The sequence below is a fragment of the Cynara cardunculus genome, unplaced genomic scaffold (assembly GCF_001531365.2).
Source record: "Cynara cardunculus var. scolymus isolate 2C unplaced genomic scaffold, CcrdV1 Un_Scaffold_1804, whole genome shotgun sequence".
Lineage (NCBI taxonomy): Eukaryota > Viridiplantae > Streptophyta > Magnoliopsida > Asterales > Asteraceae > Cynara > Cynara cardunculus.
Genome location: NW_020200879.1, coordinates 39,688 through 54,054, shown reverse-complemented (window position 1 = coordinate 54,054; position 14,367 = coordinate 39,688). Strand labels below are relative to the sequence as shown.

The 14,367-nt window shown below is 37.2% G+C and overlaps 2 protein-coding genes across 5 annotated transcripts; one reads left to right on the top strand and one right to left on the bottom strand.

The window, feature by feature from the left end:
- The first annotated feature begins 1,967 nt into the window (after nt 1-1,967).
- On the top strand, nt 1,968-7,376 carry LOC112502706 (calmodulin-binding protein 60 B-like). 2 transcript variants are annotated; one of them, XM_025106687.1, is made up of 9 exons: nt 1,968-2,013; nt 2,593-2,689; nt 2,851-3,090; nt 3,378-3,430; nt 3,957-4,459; nt 5,127-5,287; nt 5,373-5,573; nt 5,876-6,011; nt 6,472-7,376. In XM_025106687.1, the coding sequence occupies exons 3-9, from the start codon at nt 3,031-3,033 to the stop codon at nt 6,687-6,689; spliced, it is 1,332 nt and encodes a 443-aa protein (XP_024962455.1). In that variant the 5' UTR covers nt 1,968-2,013; nt 2,593-2,689; nt 2,851-3,030; the 3' UTR covers nt 6,690-7,376. The 2 variants fall into 2 exon arrangements, with proteins under 2 accessions (XP_024962455.1, XP_024962454.1); XM_025106686.1 differs by lacking the exon at nt 1,968-2,013 and having other exon boundaries at nt 2,428-2,689.
- Nucleotides 7,377-7,996: 620 nt separating this feature from the next.
- On the bottom strand, nt 7,997-13,633 carry LOC112502707 (importin subunit alpha-2-like). Of its 3 annotated transcripts, XR_003067747.1 has the most exons (12): nt 13,237-13,633; nt 12,299-12,395; nt 12,077-12,168; nt 11,823-11,954; nt 11,483-11,668; nt 11,116-11,279; nt 10,943-11,021; nt 9,765-9,893; nt 9,524-9,651; nt 9,056-9,434; nt 8,625-8,805; nt 7,997-8,192 (listed from the first exon to the last, which is right to left on the bottom strand). XR_003067747.1 is itself a non-coding variant. In XM_025106689.1 (11 exons), the coding sequence occupies exons 1-10, from the start codon at nt 13,447-13,449 to the stop codon at nt 9,062-9,064; spliced, it is 1,593 nt and encodes a 530-aa protein (XP_024962457.1). In that variant the 5' UTR covers nt 13,450-13,633; the 3' UTR covers nt 7,997-8,192; nt 9,056-9,061. The 3 variants fall into 3 exon arrangements, 2 of the variants coding, with proteins under 2 accessions (XP_024962457.1, XP_024962456.1); XM_025106689.1 differs by lacking the exon at nt 8,625-8,805; XM_025106688.1 differs by lacking the exon at nt 7,997-8,192 and having other exon boundaries at nt 8,398-8,805.
- Nucleotides 13,634-14,367: the final 734 nt, after the last annotated feature.

Below are 14,367 nucleotides of genomic sequence, written 5' to 3'. Positions count from 1 at the left end.
CGGTACCAAACTGCAATAAGCTGATAAGTTGTTTTTTAGTGTTTGGCAAATTTTGCTTATATATGTAAAATGACCAAAAAGGACAGGCTTCTATATTATTGACTTATAGGAGTGTTTGGGTTTGCTTATTAACTTATTTRATTTTTTAACATATAAAAATTTATTTTTCATCATTTATAATATCTATAACAAAAATTTATATCAATAAGATTAATAATTTATATCAATAAGATTACTAATTTATGATGAAATAATAGATTTATAACCAAAATATCAATAACAAAAAATGTCAATCTTTTATAACCAAAATATCAATAACAAAAAAATAGATCATCATTTATGATAAATAATCATCTAGATCTACCTATTAGATCTCTTGCAATCATATATCTAACAACACTCATATATAGATCGTCACTCATACGACGAGAACTTGTGTTTTCATGTGGTTCATTGTTGCTACCACATCCTTCATCATCAACATCAATACGAGGGTTGTATGATTCTTGTTGCGCCATGTCAAATGCTTCATCAAAACTTCCATTCATTCTAATATAATTGTGAATTGCCATCGACGCTAGCACAATATTTACTTGTGTCTCATAGGTGTAATTGACATGCATATCTTTTAGGATTTGCCACCTAGCTTTCCATACTCCAAAAGTTCGTTCAATAACATTCCTCAGTGATGAGTGATAATAATTAAATGTCTCTTTTGCTCCTTTGGGAGCACGTATTGCTGCAGTTTGTCCACGACGGAAATCAGGTATGTGATAACGAATATCTGTTCCTTTGTATGGGGCAAGATAACCTTTGTACGGTTTCCTTATTACCATGCAACACTGAATATGAAGGACTGCAACACTGAATACTCATTCCTTTTTATATAAGGCTTGAGGTTATTCCTCTTCCAATAATTTATTGCTAATAATACTTATTCAAATGAGATGGAGGTAATACAGCCATAAGCATCAGACCATTCTGCTTCATATTCTTATGCTCATTTTTTACAGGTAGACATGAAATTGCTGAGAAACTCTTCTTTTGTGAACAGGAGATAAACAACAGCATATTGCAGTTATGCCGGAGAAAGTCAAATTACCTGAAGATGGTGAATTTTATGGCGTTACGTCACGTCGCAGATAACCGATGTCGGAGAATGTATGCAGGCGGGAGAGCGATTGTATGGTGAGGAGCAAGAGATGCACCTGTAGGTTATCGATCTCTAGGGTTAGTGATACAGATGTAAGTTATCGATCTCTAGGGTTAGTATCGATTTGTTCATCGTATAGGGTTATCGATTTAGGGTATCGATTGGAGAAGAGGAGATGATGATCGGAGAACAGATCAATAAGAGATCGATTTGGAGAAGACGTACCTGGAGAAGATCGATGAGAAGAGATCGATTTTGGAGAAACTTGTAACCTGGAGATGATCGATTGTTGGAGAAGACGTGATTTGTTGGAGAAGAGATCGATGAGAAGAGGATCTGATCGATTTGGAGAAGACGATCGATTTGGGGGTGTTTTTATTAGACAGGGTTAAAATGGTAAAATGGTAATAAGTCAATTTTCATAAGTCAGTATGGATTAACTTATCAAAAACAACTTATTACCGGTTTGGTACCGGTATAAGCACTTTTTTTTTTTTTACCCAAACACTCCGTTTTAACTTATCTCCGGTACCAAACTGAAATAAGTCAATAAGTCACTTAAATAAGCTTATCCAAACACCCCCTAATTGATATATAAAAAAGATAGTTTTTAGGTGTTTTTATCGAATGTTTTACCACCAATAAAATAAAATTCATCTTGGGTGTCCGAAATTGTTTCTGGGAGATGTGTAATGTATGCTAGGTTTGTATGGTTCGTGAAAACTGAAGACAACGACTTTTGCAGGTGATAATAATATTTGAAATTCAAACACCTCCGCCCCCTACGCGTCTCTCTGCAATTTCCAACAACCTTCTTCGTAAAACCCTAACACTCGAATCTTCATCCATCCATGGAGCAGGTACGCGTTTATTTACTCGTCTGTAGCTTGCTACTGGGGCCGGCCGTTAATTAAAATTACACTAATCATATGCAAACGCTTTATTACCGAATTCAGTCAAGGAATTGAATTCCCATGCATCATACGAATTTTGTGTATAAATGAATGACAGTAACTTTAATGATTGCTGTGGATTTGTTGTTATTTTGTACAATATGGTGATGAAATATGACTTKTCGGTGTTTGTATGATTCTGTAATAATATCATGTTAATGATTTAGCTAATCTAACGGTGTTTGGGATTGCATATTTGAATTACAACAAAAGTCCTTATCAACTTATTATAAGTTAGAATGGTTTAACTTCTTTAAAAACTTGATTTGGCACCGGTATAAGCTGTTCGTCCAAACACTCAAAAGTGCTTATTACCCGGTGTCACACCGAAATAAGTCAATAAGTAGTCTTTAAAATTCCAAATGAACTAAAATCTATGAAGATGAATATTTTGGAATAGAAGGGTGTATATATAAGCTTTGAGTGTGTATTTAATGTAACGGTATTATAGATTTCATTAATCTTGTTTACAAGCCATGTGTGCAGAGACATAGATTTTGTTTTGATAGAGAAACGAGAAAAAGATATGGTGGTGCATCCCACATGTTTGATTATATGACAGACCCACACCCCCACATTTCAGGTACACATATAAACCTTTGATTTGCTTGGAAGTTTCAAATAACCTTCCAATCATCTTCTCTCTATATAAGAATGCTGTTGGGCAGTTTATAGTTACCGCTTTTTTATTCCCAAATTAGTTTTTACTTACTGTTGTTTGATGGTATCGAAGCGACCAATCAGTGAGGTGGAAGGGGGTGGTTCTGGAATTCCTAATCAGGAATCAGAGGGAAGTGGCTCTTCAAAGTGAGTGATTTAACATTTTACTGGGCAGAACGGAAAGCAATTAGAGTGGAAGTTCTGATTACTTGTGAATTTTCTTGATGTGGTATTCGTTTCCCTTGCAGTGTTGCCAGGAATGTGATGCTTCGGTTTTCATCTGAAGAATTCGGGGCCACGTTGGAACCATTAATTCGAAGAACGGTACTTTCATGTCTTCTTGGCTTTATTTAGGTGACAATGTTATCAGTAATTTTCGTTCTTTTTCTTCCGGTTGACATATCCTCTTATGTCAGCAAGCCAAGTTTTTCCCAAACTTACTGATAGACAGTTCAGAATTTGTTGAATTGTGCCTGCGGTTACCTTTTGATTTCTTTTGTGATATATGATATGTTTGACCTCATATCACTGGTTGAATCTTGTTGGCACGCCATTTACTTATCATAAGACCCTTTTCTTTTCAAGTAAAGATTTACATATTCTTTTGATAGGTGCAAGATGAGGTGCAGCGAGCATTTCAAAACTTCTCATCTACGTCACCAAGGTTGCATCTCCATCTCATTTTCATTGGAGAATAAGTTTGCCATCTGCACATATTGTTTATCCTTCTATAAGATTTTGGTGCATACTTGAGCATAACGAGTTCTACCAATTTTAGTTTCTTTGCCAACTGAATAATTTCTAGCATATGTGTGTGTGTTGTATATATGGTGGATACCATCTACTTGGGTAGTGGCTTCTCTATATCATGTTGGATTCAAGTATAACTTAGTATCAGGTAGTAATTGACCATTTGTATGTCTTTTATGGAGGTGTACCTCTGTGTTCGTATCTTCTCTTATAATAAAATCTATGTAGTTTTAGAGCTGAATGGGCACTCCAAATCAGCTTGCCTTCTTTAGATGTTTCTACTAAGTTTTACATACACCATCACCCAACTATGAACTGGGTTGGTTGAACATCAGTACATGAATGGATGCATGTCAGGTTTATATCGCTACTTGCGTAAAAAGTTCACCATCAATAGTTCAGTGCATACTCATTTATTTGGATCTCTAATCGTTCTGCAGGTTTTTTTATAGATCTCCTTCTGATGCACTTGAACCGCGTAATCCAACATCCTTGCAGCTTTGTTTTCAGACTAGGCTGCATCCTACATTTTTCACTGGCAGCAGGATAGAATCTGAGGACAACAGTGCTATCAAACTAGTTTTATATGATGCTAACTTTAACAAGATTGTATCATCTGGACCCTTCTCTTCACTGAAGGTAGTGATCGTTCCTCTCGATGGTGATTTCTCTGCTGATGATCATGAAGATTGGTCCCAGGCTGATTTTGATGCCAAAGTTATTAATGCAAGAGACGGCAAAAGGCCATTACTGACAGGGGATCTGGTACTGACTCTGAAAGAAGGTGTTGCGGAACTAGGGGATGTAGTTTTTACTGATAATTCAAGCTGGAGGAGGAGTAGGAAGTTTAGGTTAGGGGCAAAAGCCCAAAATGCATCCGCCGGAGTGAGAATTAGAGAAGCAAGAAGCGAAGCGTTCATAGTAAAAGATCAGCGAGGAGAGTGTAAGCCCTCCCTCCCCCCTCCCCAAACATGTTTTATCCGTCTCTTTTACTGTCTTTATAAGTTTTTTCTACTGCATTTCTCAAACTTCATCCTTGCTAGCAGCATTGATTGAACTGGGAATTCCTTGGTCATGCAACTATCCTTGTGCCTTCTACTGCCATATCAACATGCTATAGAACTTGTACAGTTCTAGCTAATGGGATACCGATAAATGATATGAAACCATATTTCAAATAGTGATACTCCTTTTGATTCGCATTAATGACTACATGTCGATTTATGGAAGCGTTTTCAATTTCAATAATCTCTTGTACACTTTTAAATCATTTTGGTCCACACTTATTTTGGACATGTAATACAGTTTTGTGGTAGCAAACAATTTCTACTACTATGCACGTAGGGTCAGATGCCATGCGGATTTTGGGACGGAGGGAGTAACAAATAAGTAAAATTTGTCCAACCACTTGACAGGAGAAAATTATTTCTTATGTTTGGGTCTTTTTTATTTTATATGCATCTTTACACATTTTATTTCAAACAGTTTTTCGTTTCTGAATTCTTAACAAAACAAGTCGAGAACCGAATTACTTGTTTCAGCAGCTTATGCTCTTACCTTGTTTCTTTGAGAAAAGAATATCATCACTAATAGTTTCTTTCCTGATTCAGCATACAAGAAACACCATCCTCCATACTTGGGTGATGATATATGGCGTTTGGAAAAGATAGCAAAAGATGGGGTTTGGCATAGGCGATTGGCATCACATCGAATATATACCGTCAAAGACTTTCTACAAGTGTATAATACTAAGGAGTCCTCACTATGCACGGTAAGATATATAACTTCCATATTTTGATAAACAGTGGTGGTAGAATTTTTATGACCTTGACATGCATTTGATTTGGATGATATAGCTACTTGGTGGGCCCGATAACAACATATGGAAGGCGATCATCAAGCACGCCAAAACTTATGTTTTAGATGACAAGCTGTACATGTACAGCAGTGTTGCAGATGGGGTCGGGATTTTGTTCGATTCCACTTTGAAGGTTGTGGGTGCAACCTTTGATGGTGAAAATCATCTCTCGATGAATGAAGTTGCTGAATTTCAGATGGTTTGTATTTCATACCTTAAGTCTTTGTTCGACTATTGTTATTACTATTATTTGCTTTTAATGAAGCAGTTGTAGTCCTCATCATATTGTGCTATGAATGCATGATGTAGTTATGCAGATACCTTATATGGTCACCTTATGTATATAGACAATACCAAGTTCATTGCTTAAAACTGTTTTTAATGCCATTTCTTCTATAAGCATAACTACCCCATTCCTTCATGATAAGGACTGGAAGGCTGAAATAAATCTAATTATTATTATGATACTTGTAGCATTGATGTTTGAAATGACTTTTGCAGCCTGTGGTGGAAGCTTTAAAGGAACAAATGAAGAAGGATCTGGATGGGATGGTACCAATGGATGATCTCTCAGTGATTGCAACCCCAGTGCTTCATGGTGACCTTAGAACTGCTAGTTTATGTATTCCACACCAAGGTACATAAAATCTTTAGTGTGGGACTGTTTCATGTTCTGCTTCACAAATTGTTTGTTCTCCTCCCTCTTCCAAGAAAAAAACAATTCAACTCTGTGATGATGGATGAAGATCCAATGATGATGACGCTTTTGCAATATTGGAACTTAAAACTGATTTATGAACTCTAGTTGTAAAAGATGATAAAAAAGAATTCATCAACACAAGTGGTTGGTAATTAGATTGTTGTCATTCATTTTTGCATTAGCACAAATCACCTGAATGAGCTATCCACGGGTCCTTTAGGGGGTGCATATGGTACGTTGACAGGATTGACAAGCGAGAGTGAGTGAGGTAGGCTTGTGAACATTGTGGAATGTTTTAGGGTTTTAATGTTTTGCTGTCAAAAGCTTGTGATACTATATAATTTTGCTAAAAAGTATTTGTATCTCATGCTGCTTATAGAAACCTTATTCTGTACAGATGAACTGCAATTGCAGATGACTTCAGACCCATGTAGCAATGGATTGAATGATAACAATCGGAATGAGATATCAACATGGCAAGCAAGCAATCAAACTCTGTTTTTGACATCCATTTCTCAAGAAACACGTTCAAGATTCAATGTGGCTCTCGATGTGGAAAGATGTAGTTGCCAAAAGAACACCACGCTTGATCCATATTTTGATTTCTTGTCTTAAAACGCAAAACTTAAGTTTAAGCATAAAGGAGTAAGAAAAGAATCTCCTACGCATATAATTTGTGGCTGGCGTTATCTTAACAGCCGCCCTTTCACGTGCGGTTTTTTGTAATACGGTTAATTTTGATGTTTAAATTGTTATCAATACGATAACATTTTGGCTCTTTTGTGTGTGTGTGTGTTTTTTTTGAAGTATATGCACTTTGGTTCATTTTTCATTTATCAATGAACTAAATGATGAAAAAAATGACCCATCGAGTATGCTCACCATGCCACAAGTGTCGGTTGTTTTTGTGTCACAAATGACTTCAAAATATGATATAGTTGTTGTTCTAACCAACTCTAGAGAACCTAAAAGAGACCTTATAAGAAAAAAAGAAAAGAAAACCCACGGTTTGCAAAATGAACAAATAAAAACATTCAGCCAATTTGGCATGAATGGTTCAACATTTAGCATTTAGACAATGCCTCAAATTTTCAGATGAGTTTCCAGCATTCAATCTTTGCAACTTCAAAAAACAAACCACCATTTGCATCTTAGATTAAAAATGAAAAGAAAAATAAAACTCCTCTTATAGAGTTTATTCGAGAGACCCTTTTGCATAAGCTCCGTAAACTTAAGGGTCGTTTACTACACGCTTACCCGGTAAACTTAGGTGCTTACCAGGGAATTTTCCTCACTGGACGAACATGACAAGACCCAAGAATCTTACCTGGTCAAATCGATGATAAGGATAAAAAGTCTTGCCCGGTAAGTGAGGGTGACGACTTTTACCCGGGTAAGCGCTTACCCTATTTATTGTTGCAAACGATACCATTTTGATATACTACAATCTTACCTAGAAAATAAATTATAGTGTTGACTCATAACGATAAACGCTTACCGGGTAAGCATTTAGGCAAACTGCCCCTTATGCAGACTAGAGAGGTACCTACCTATGTTCTAAAAGATATTAAGATCTAAGAGGTCATTTTACCAAACGCTTACGAGCAACATATATTACCCCCCACTTACCTTATCATGTAACATGCTCAGCCATCAAAATGGATTATTTGTAAAAGTCTTAAACCCTGTAAGCGCTTATTACCTCACTTACTGGATAAGACTCGAGATCCTTGTTATGCCTCTTACCGGGTAAGATCCTCAGTCATTGTCATGCTCAATCGGTAAGATAAGTGATATAGGTAAACATTTACCCGGTAAGCGTTTAGTAAACGGCCCCCAAGTCTCAAGATATTTAAAAAAAAACTCAAGCTCAAATTAAGCATCAAAATTAAAAAAGACACTAGGCACATATGTCACTTCAAAGCCAAGTGATCCAAAACAATTCTATAAAGCACAATATTCCCAATTAGGAGTCGAATTTACATTCAAAAAAAGGAGGGGGAGCCACCGTCATAGAAGAAAAAGGAACCCAACTAGCAAACAAGTGATAAGTTCATGGATTACCTAAACATTAATGCATGTAGGCCAGTTCCAAAACTGAAGATATTGACGCTATTCCTGCAAAACATCAATGGCAAGTAAACTGAGAACACACAACACTTTACACCTCAGTTGCCAAAACTAATTCATGGTTGCAGTAAAACATAAGATCACACCATGAAGTGTATGCCCACACTCGCTAGGCAACAAATACCATTCATATCATTTGGTTATAAATGCAAGTCATGTTGCATGAATCCAAGAAAAGGAAGTTGCACAAAAATTTGTCTCCATAACAAGAATCTCAACAGCATATTGCCATTCACCGAATAGTAATAACCAGTTTTTATGGAACATACACCAAGAGTAGGCATATTAAAAGTACGTCTAAGGAATTAGAAATTCCCAACCAAAGACGATAATACATGGGTAGATGCAAAAGAGGGGAAATTCTATAAATCCCAACTTAAAATGTCAAAAACTCTCCCCAAAAGGAAATGAACATATTACTTTAACATAATCCATCAACATTTCACTGCTATTGTTTGGTGAGAAACCTGAACCAGTCCATAAACTTCAAGCACACAACAATATTGGACCAAGCAGAACTTGAGTGAAAACAGACAGATGCCTGACGTGTAGCCAACATTACTCCACCGCCATAATGACACTTAACTTCAAGAAGAAAGACCTGAAAATGTAAATTCATTTGAATAATTGTCGACTGATTACACCAAATTCCATACCCAGACGGCAACCTTAATCAAAACCTAGTACAACTAATTATTTGAGCCACAAAACCTATATCAATTCGATTTAAATGAATGATTAGTCTTGGTCTTTATATCATATTTTGGAAGTTTTCTAACAAATTAGAGACTTCACACGGCAAAGTAAAATAATATATATGTGAAAGGCAATAACAAAAAGTACTCATATACCTTCAATCAGTTAAAGTTGAATCCACCATTGGGAACAGAAACATCACCACCTCCAAAATGGAAACCAGGCTGAGTGGTTTCACCAGGTGGCATTGCATCATCCTCTTCCTCCAACCAATATGTCTCAAGAAGCTTCACCGCTTTCTCGTATATCTCATTGTTATCATGACTCTGTAGGTTCTCAATCTTCTCCAAGCCTTCGGCATCATCAATCATTTGTGCATAGAGATTTACATCTCCTGATCGCCCCAAATTCTTCTCAGCTTCACCTACCTTTAGTATGTTCTCAAGCCCCTCTAGACAAACAGTCACAATTCTAGGGTCTGGACAGACAAGTAGGTCACACAACGGTTTGATACATCCCTGACTAACTAGATACCTGCAATTATTATATAAAAAAATATCATAAATATTCAGAAATAGTAAAATAAAAGGAAAAAAGCAAAAATTCATGTCCAGGCATCTTACTTAATTTGATCATGGCTTCCACCAGAAGTAGCATTTGAGATAGCCCATGCAGCCTCCTTCTTGATGTCAAATTCTGCATTCTGAAGCAAATGAACAAGAGGGCCAATGATATTTGCTTCGATGACGGTCTGTAGAATCACCAAATAGACAGACGAGTCAAGAATGCAGCTTACTGAAAACAAGGTTAATAGTTAAATCTAGTCAGTTGAGCTGGACAACAATCCCAGTGCAGAGATCTAACCTGAATCTGCTCCTTGTTGCCAGCAGTGATGTTCGATATAGTCCAGCAAGCTTCTTTCTTTATGCTCTTTTTGTGATTATTGCTCAACAGGTTCAGAAGACAGGGCAGTGCTTGATGATTAATGATATACTAAAACACATAAAAAGACAAATGAAATTGGTCAACTAATATATAATGTTTATTACCGTCTCAAGCTCCTTAAGAGATTGAAAAGTATCAGTTTCTGCCAGCATCAAGAGAACTTATATAGAATAATTTGAATTGAACAAAAATAACTACAAGTCATCAACTGAAAAGTTTTTTCTTGATAGCAATACATAAATAAACAAGTTCTTAAAATATGCATGTTATGTGCACAACATAGCAAGTGTTATGATCTGCTTCAACTTTTGTACATATAAACTACATTAACAATCATCCAAATTAAGTATAACTTTTTTACTACACCTCTCTCATAAATTCCAATCAACGATTCATTGAATCAATATTCCATCATTGTTAGACCTATAGTATTTGATTTGATTTGATGGATAATGAGCCAGGCAAAGAGGATACAAGAGCCAAAAAACCGGTGTCTAGTTCTACTACAGGTTAATACCCTGTTGATATAAGCCTGAATCACCCTTATCTGCTCATTCACAGGTCGAGAGGGACAGGCAGTTACAAATGCAACAATTTCTATTAGAAATTCCCAACCTTTGGTCGTCTTTCAAATGTAGGTCTCTGTCAGATAAAACAAACAAGCAAACATCAACTCATCATTCAAACTCCAACAAAAGATGCAATCCCTCTGTCTTCAGATAGTGGTCCCACTTTCCTTTTTAAGCTGTTCACCATCACAATAATCCTGATTCTATAAAACCAGCTCATTTGCTAGAGAAAAGAGACTATCCAACCCTTGGTTTAATCAACTTGTTGAAAAAGTAAAAGTTAACCTACTATGTGAGTTCACAAACTTGAAGAGATGAGAAATACAATAGCCTTTAGTGGTAAAAGAAAACTTTACAATGTGCTCAGACAATGAGGATAGTAAAGGAGAAGGAAAGCAGGTATTACATGTATGAAGTTCCTAATAGCACTAAATTACCCACACATAGAATGATAAATCAGGTAAAAGTGTGTCTCAATGAACAAAATCCTAACAGCCTACTACTATAACGGTAGTCCCAAACCAGTACCTGAGTTTGCATATCATCACCAGTAACAATGTTCCCAACCGTACGAAGAGCAGGGATGAGGACAGAAGGCGAAGGATGACTGAAACAGCCAAATAATCCAAATTGCAGAATATGAGAAACTAAATAGGCTTAAAGATATCATAACCAGATAAAAAGTTGATTACCATACTCACTTGAGTAACTCAACCAGTCTTGGACATACATTTGCTTCTATTACAGCTTGGATTTTATCATTGGTACCATCTGAAAGATATGAGAGTGCCCAACAAGCATCGGTCAGAACTTCTTCATCATTCGAATGGATAAGTTGCTGAAGAGCAGGAAGTGCAGGTCTGGTCTGTCAAAACAAATAGAAAATGCCATAAATAGCAGGACGTAGTGGTTAAAAATAGTGAATGGCCCTTCAATGAAGTTTATTCTGACACTGGCTGCTGAAAAGATACAGCTAATCAGCATGTGGATGAGATATACATAAAAATAAAGTCTGTAGCAATAAAAGACAATGTAGCTCACTACAAGCGCCAGTTTTCAGAGACCAACCTGATCAAAAGAGGGTTGCGGCTTGCCTCTACAAAAATTGGAAAGTGTCCACGTAGCATTGCGCAACATAGATAGTTTGGCATGCTCATTTAACTGAGCCAACAAAGGAATCAAAGCACCTTGTCCAAGTACAAGGTCACGACATTTAGGGGAATCACCAGCAACATTCCCTAGCGCCCATACAGCCTACATGCATGCAGAAGAAAGTGACATTACGGTCCTTCCAATTACCAAAATGAATAAAAACGCAAGAAAGGTATATGCTTAACAGACTAATTATCAATTAAATAGACTACACAGAATACCAAAGTAATCCAAACCACATTTTAGAAGAACATACCTGCTCTCGAACATCATCACTTGGAGATGCTAGAAGTTTTACAAATATCGGGACAGCACCATGATCTATCACTACTTTTGTGTGCTCAGATGTCCCAGAAGCAATATTAGTCAACGCCCAAGCTGCCTCAAACTACACCATATAGGAAAAATATATACATAGATGCATACACAAACGCAACAGACATCAAATAATTTTGTGTACGCATATCAAATAAAGTAAAAAAATGGCCAAATTACATAACATTTTCTCACCTGTAGTTGCGGGAAATCCTCCCTCACAAGAAACTCAACAAAACGAGGAACAACACCAGATTGAATAACTTCCTCAATGGGAGGGCTGCGTTCTGGTTAGAGAAAATATCATAAACTAGACATGTTAACAACAGTGATAGCGAAAAGTAAGAACAGTTATTTGAGATAAAAACAATATAACTATTTTTTTAAAAAATTAAAAAAAGAGGAAACATAGCATACCTATTGATAACAGCTTACGGAACTGAGTAGTGGCCTCAAGCTGCATATTGTTATCATCAGACCAAACTCCTGCAACCATTGCAGGTAGATTTTCCAACTGCAATCATCACAATCACGGTAAAAGGAAACATTTATATCAAGAGTTCATAACATGTGCTTGTAAACATCTAAATGACGCAACATATATTCAAATGACAGAATGTATATTATGGAGAGTAATTATCACATGCTAAAAAAGCACAAGCAGCCAACCCATACCTACTCACAAGCCAAATACACCCAACTAGGTCATCCTTTTTAAAACACATAAGAGATCTATAGTAATACAGTTTAGAAATACAACAGATAGCCAAAAATGTTAGTGTTAAGATATCTAGTCAATCAAAGTTTCAATTAGAATAATTCTTCCATAACCACAACTCAACAAGGAATAACCCATTGGTCATTTGTTTTCTCACAAAATGTAAAGTCCCAATTTCAAATCACTTCCCAGTTCCCATGGTCCCTTGGGACACTTTGACGCTTCCGCATAAACCAAAAATCAAGCATGACCGATGACTTATATGTCTTGATTTGTCCATCAAAGAACAAAACTTCTTTCTAGAAAGCTTACAAATTCACCCGATATTTCGTTTATGAAGATTGCTCTTTTGAGCAGAAACTTCTAAACGGCATTTCCTTCATTGGAGGCTAGAAAGTAGGGATCCTATTTAGCTACGACTGAAACTAGGTCATGCAGTCATGGTTAATTGACTTAAAACGATACGTGAATTACAAAATCCAGGGCTCACCCAAAATAAGAATGATCAACGTACGATCCTAGAACCTATATAAACAGAAAACCTAGAAATTCAGACACATCACGGCATATCAACGAAATTACCATAGAGAGAAATCTCAGTCGCATATGATACGAGCATATGGTAAGATTTATGTACCTTCTTTTCGGCGGCGGAAGCAGATTGAACAGGCACAGAAAACTGACTACCCGTGAGTGCTTCGCGTCTCTTCTTCTGCAAACTCTCTTCTCTCTTATTCTTACGGATCTCAACCATGTTGTCTTCTCTCCTACGCCGTCCCTCTTCGGCATCGACCGCCACCTTGTAGCGATTCCGGCGAACCTCGGTCCTCGCGCTAGGCCTCAACGACATGGTTGCTACTCCTAGCAAGCAAAAAACCAAGAAACGTGGTCTAGAGCGAGTGAAGGTTTACACAATACGTCAGTATGGATGAAATGCACAGGGACAAAGGTCTATATAGAGCGAGAGAAGGTTTGAGGGGAAGAGAGAGAGACGGGCGGGGCAGAAGAGAAAGTTTCTCCAATAGGGTTTTAGGGTTTTCTTACTTGTGCTTTTGGAGAAGAATTGAAATGAAAATGGTACATACGAAATTTGATACCCGCGGATACTACCAAATATCAAAGTTAAATAACAAAATTATTTTAATGAAAACATCAAATGTAACATTTTAATTTGATGTAACACACTAACTATTCATATGCATCAACATCCTGGTGTCGACAGTCCTCTACTAAATCAATCTGAGCGTTGAGGGCGTCAACTGACTATTGAACCCTTTGATGAATGTTGGCATTCTGAATTGTTAGTTGTTGACAATTCCGTCTAATATAGACACGACGTCAGCAGGAAGAGCATATAAAATCTCAGAAGGAGGAGAGTCTAAGTGCCCTGGGGTAGGAGACCAAAAAGCTACTTTGTCGTTCATGGGATGTCGATGTCCAATCGGGCCAAGCATGAGGCAAGGGAACCTTCGAGGGACAGGAGTGTACGGACGGTACCTTTTTCGGTGAGTAGGGAGGGTGTGTACCTTCTTCAAAGAGGTGGTAGGTGTGGGTACCTTCTTCGGGGATGGATGGTGATCTTTAAGGAGGGAAGTGTGGTGATCTTTGAGGAGGAAGAATGGTGATCTTCTTTAAATAGGGAGGGGTGGTGGCCTCATCGGGGAAGGGCTAGTTATCTTTAGGGATGATATAGGAGTGGAGACCTTTAGAGAGTGGGTCTTCATAACAGATTTAGCAATGGCCCCCTACAAAATGGGGAGGGTCGAAA

Coding starts and splice junctions, on each gene's coding strand:
- LOC112502706 (XM_025106687.1), top strand. CDS start 3,031: ATGCTTCGGTTTTCATCTGAAGAATTCGGGGCCACGTTGGAACCATTA. Junction 5,288..5,372: donor AGGAGTCCTCACTATGCACG/GTAAGATATATA, acceptor TGGATGATATAG/CTACTTGGTGGGCCCGATAA. Junction 5,574..5,875: donor AAGTTGCTGAATTTCAGATG/GTTTGTATTTCA, acceptor TGACTTTTGCAG/CCTGTGGTGGAAGCTTTAAA.
- LOC112502707 (XM_025106689.1), bottom strand. CDS start 13,449: ATGTCGTTGAGGCCTAGCGCGAGGACCGAGGTTCGCCGGAATCGCTAC. Junction 11,280..11,482: donor CGCAACCCTCTTTTGATCAG/GTTGGTCTCTGA, acceptor TTGTTTTGACAG/ACCAGACCTGCACTTCCTGC. Junction 11,022..11,115: donor AGACTGGTTGAGTTACTCAA/GTGAGTATGGTA, acceptor TGGCTGTTTCAG/TCATCCTTCGCCTTCTGTCC.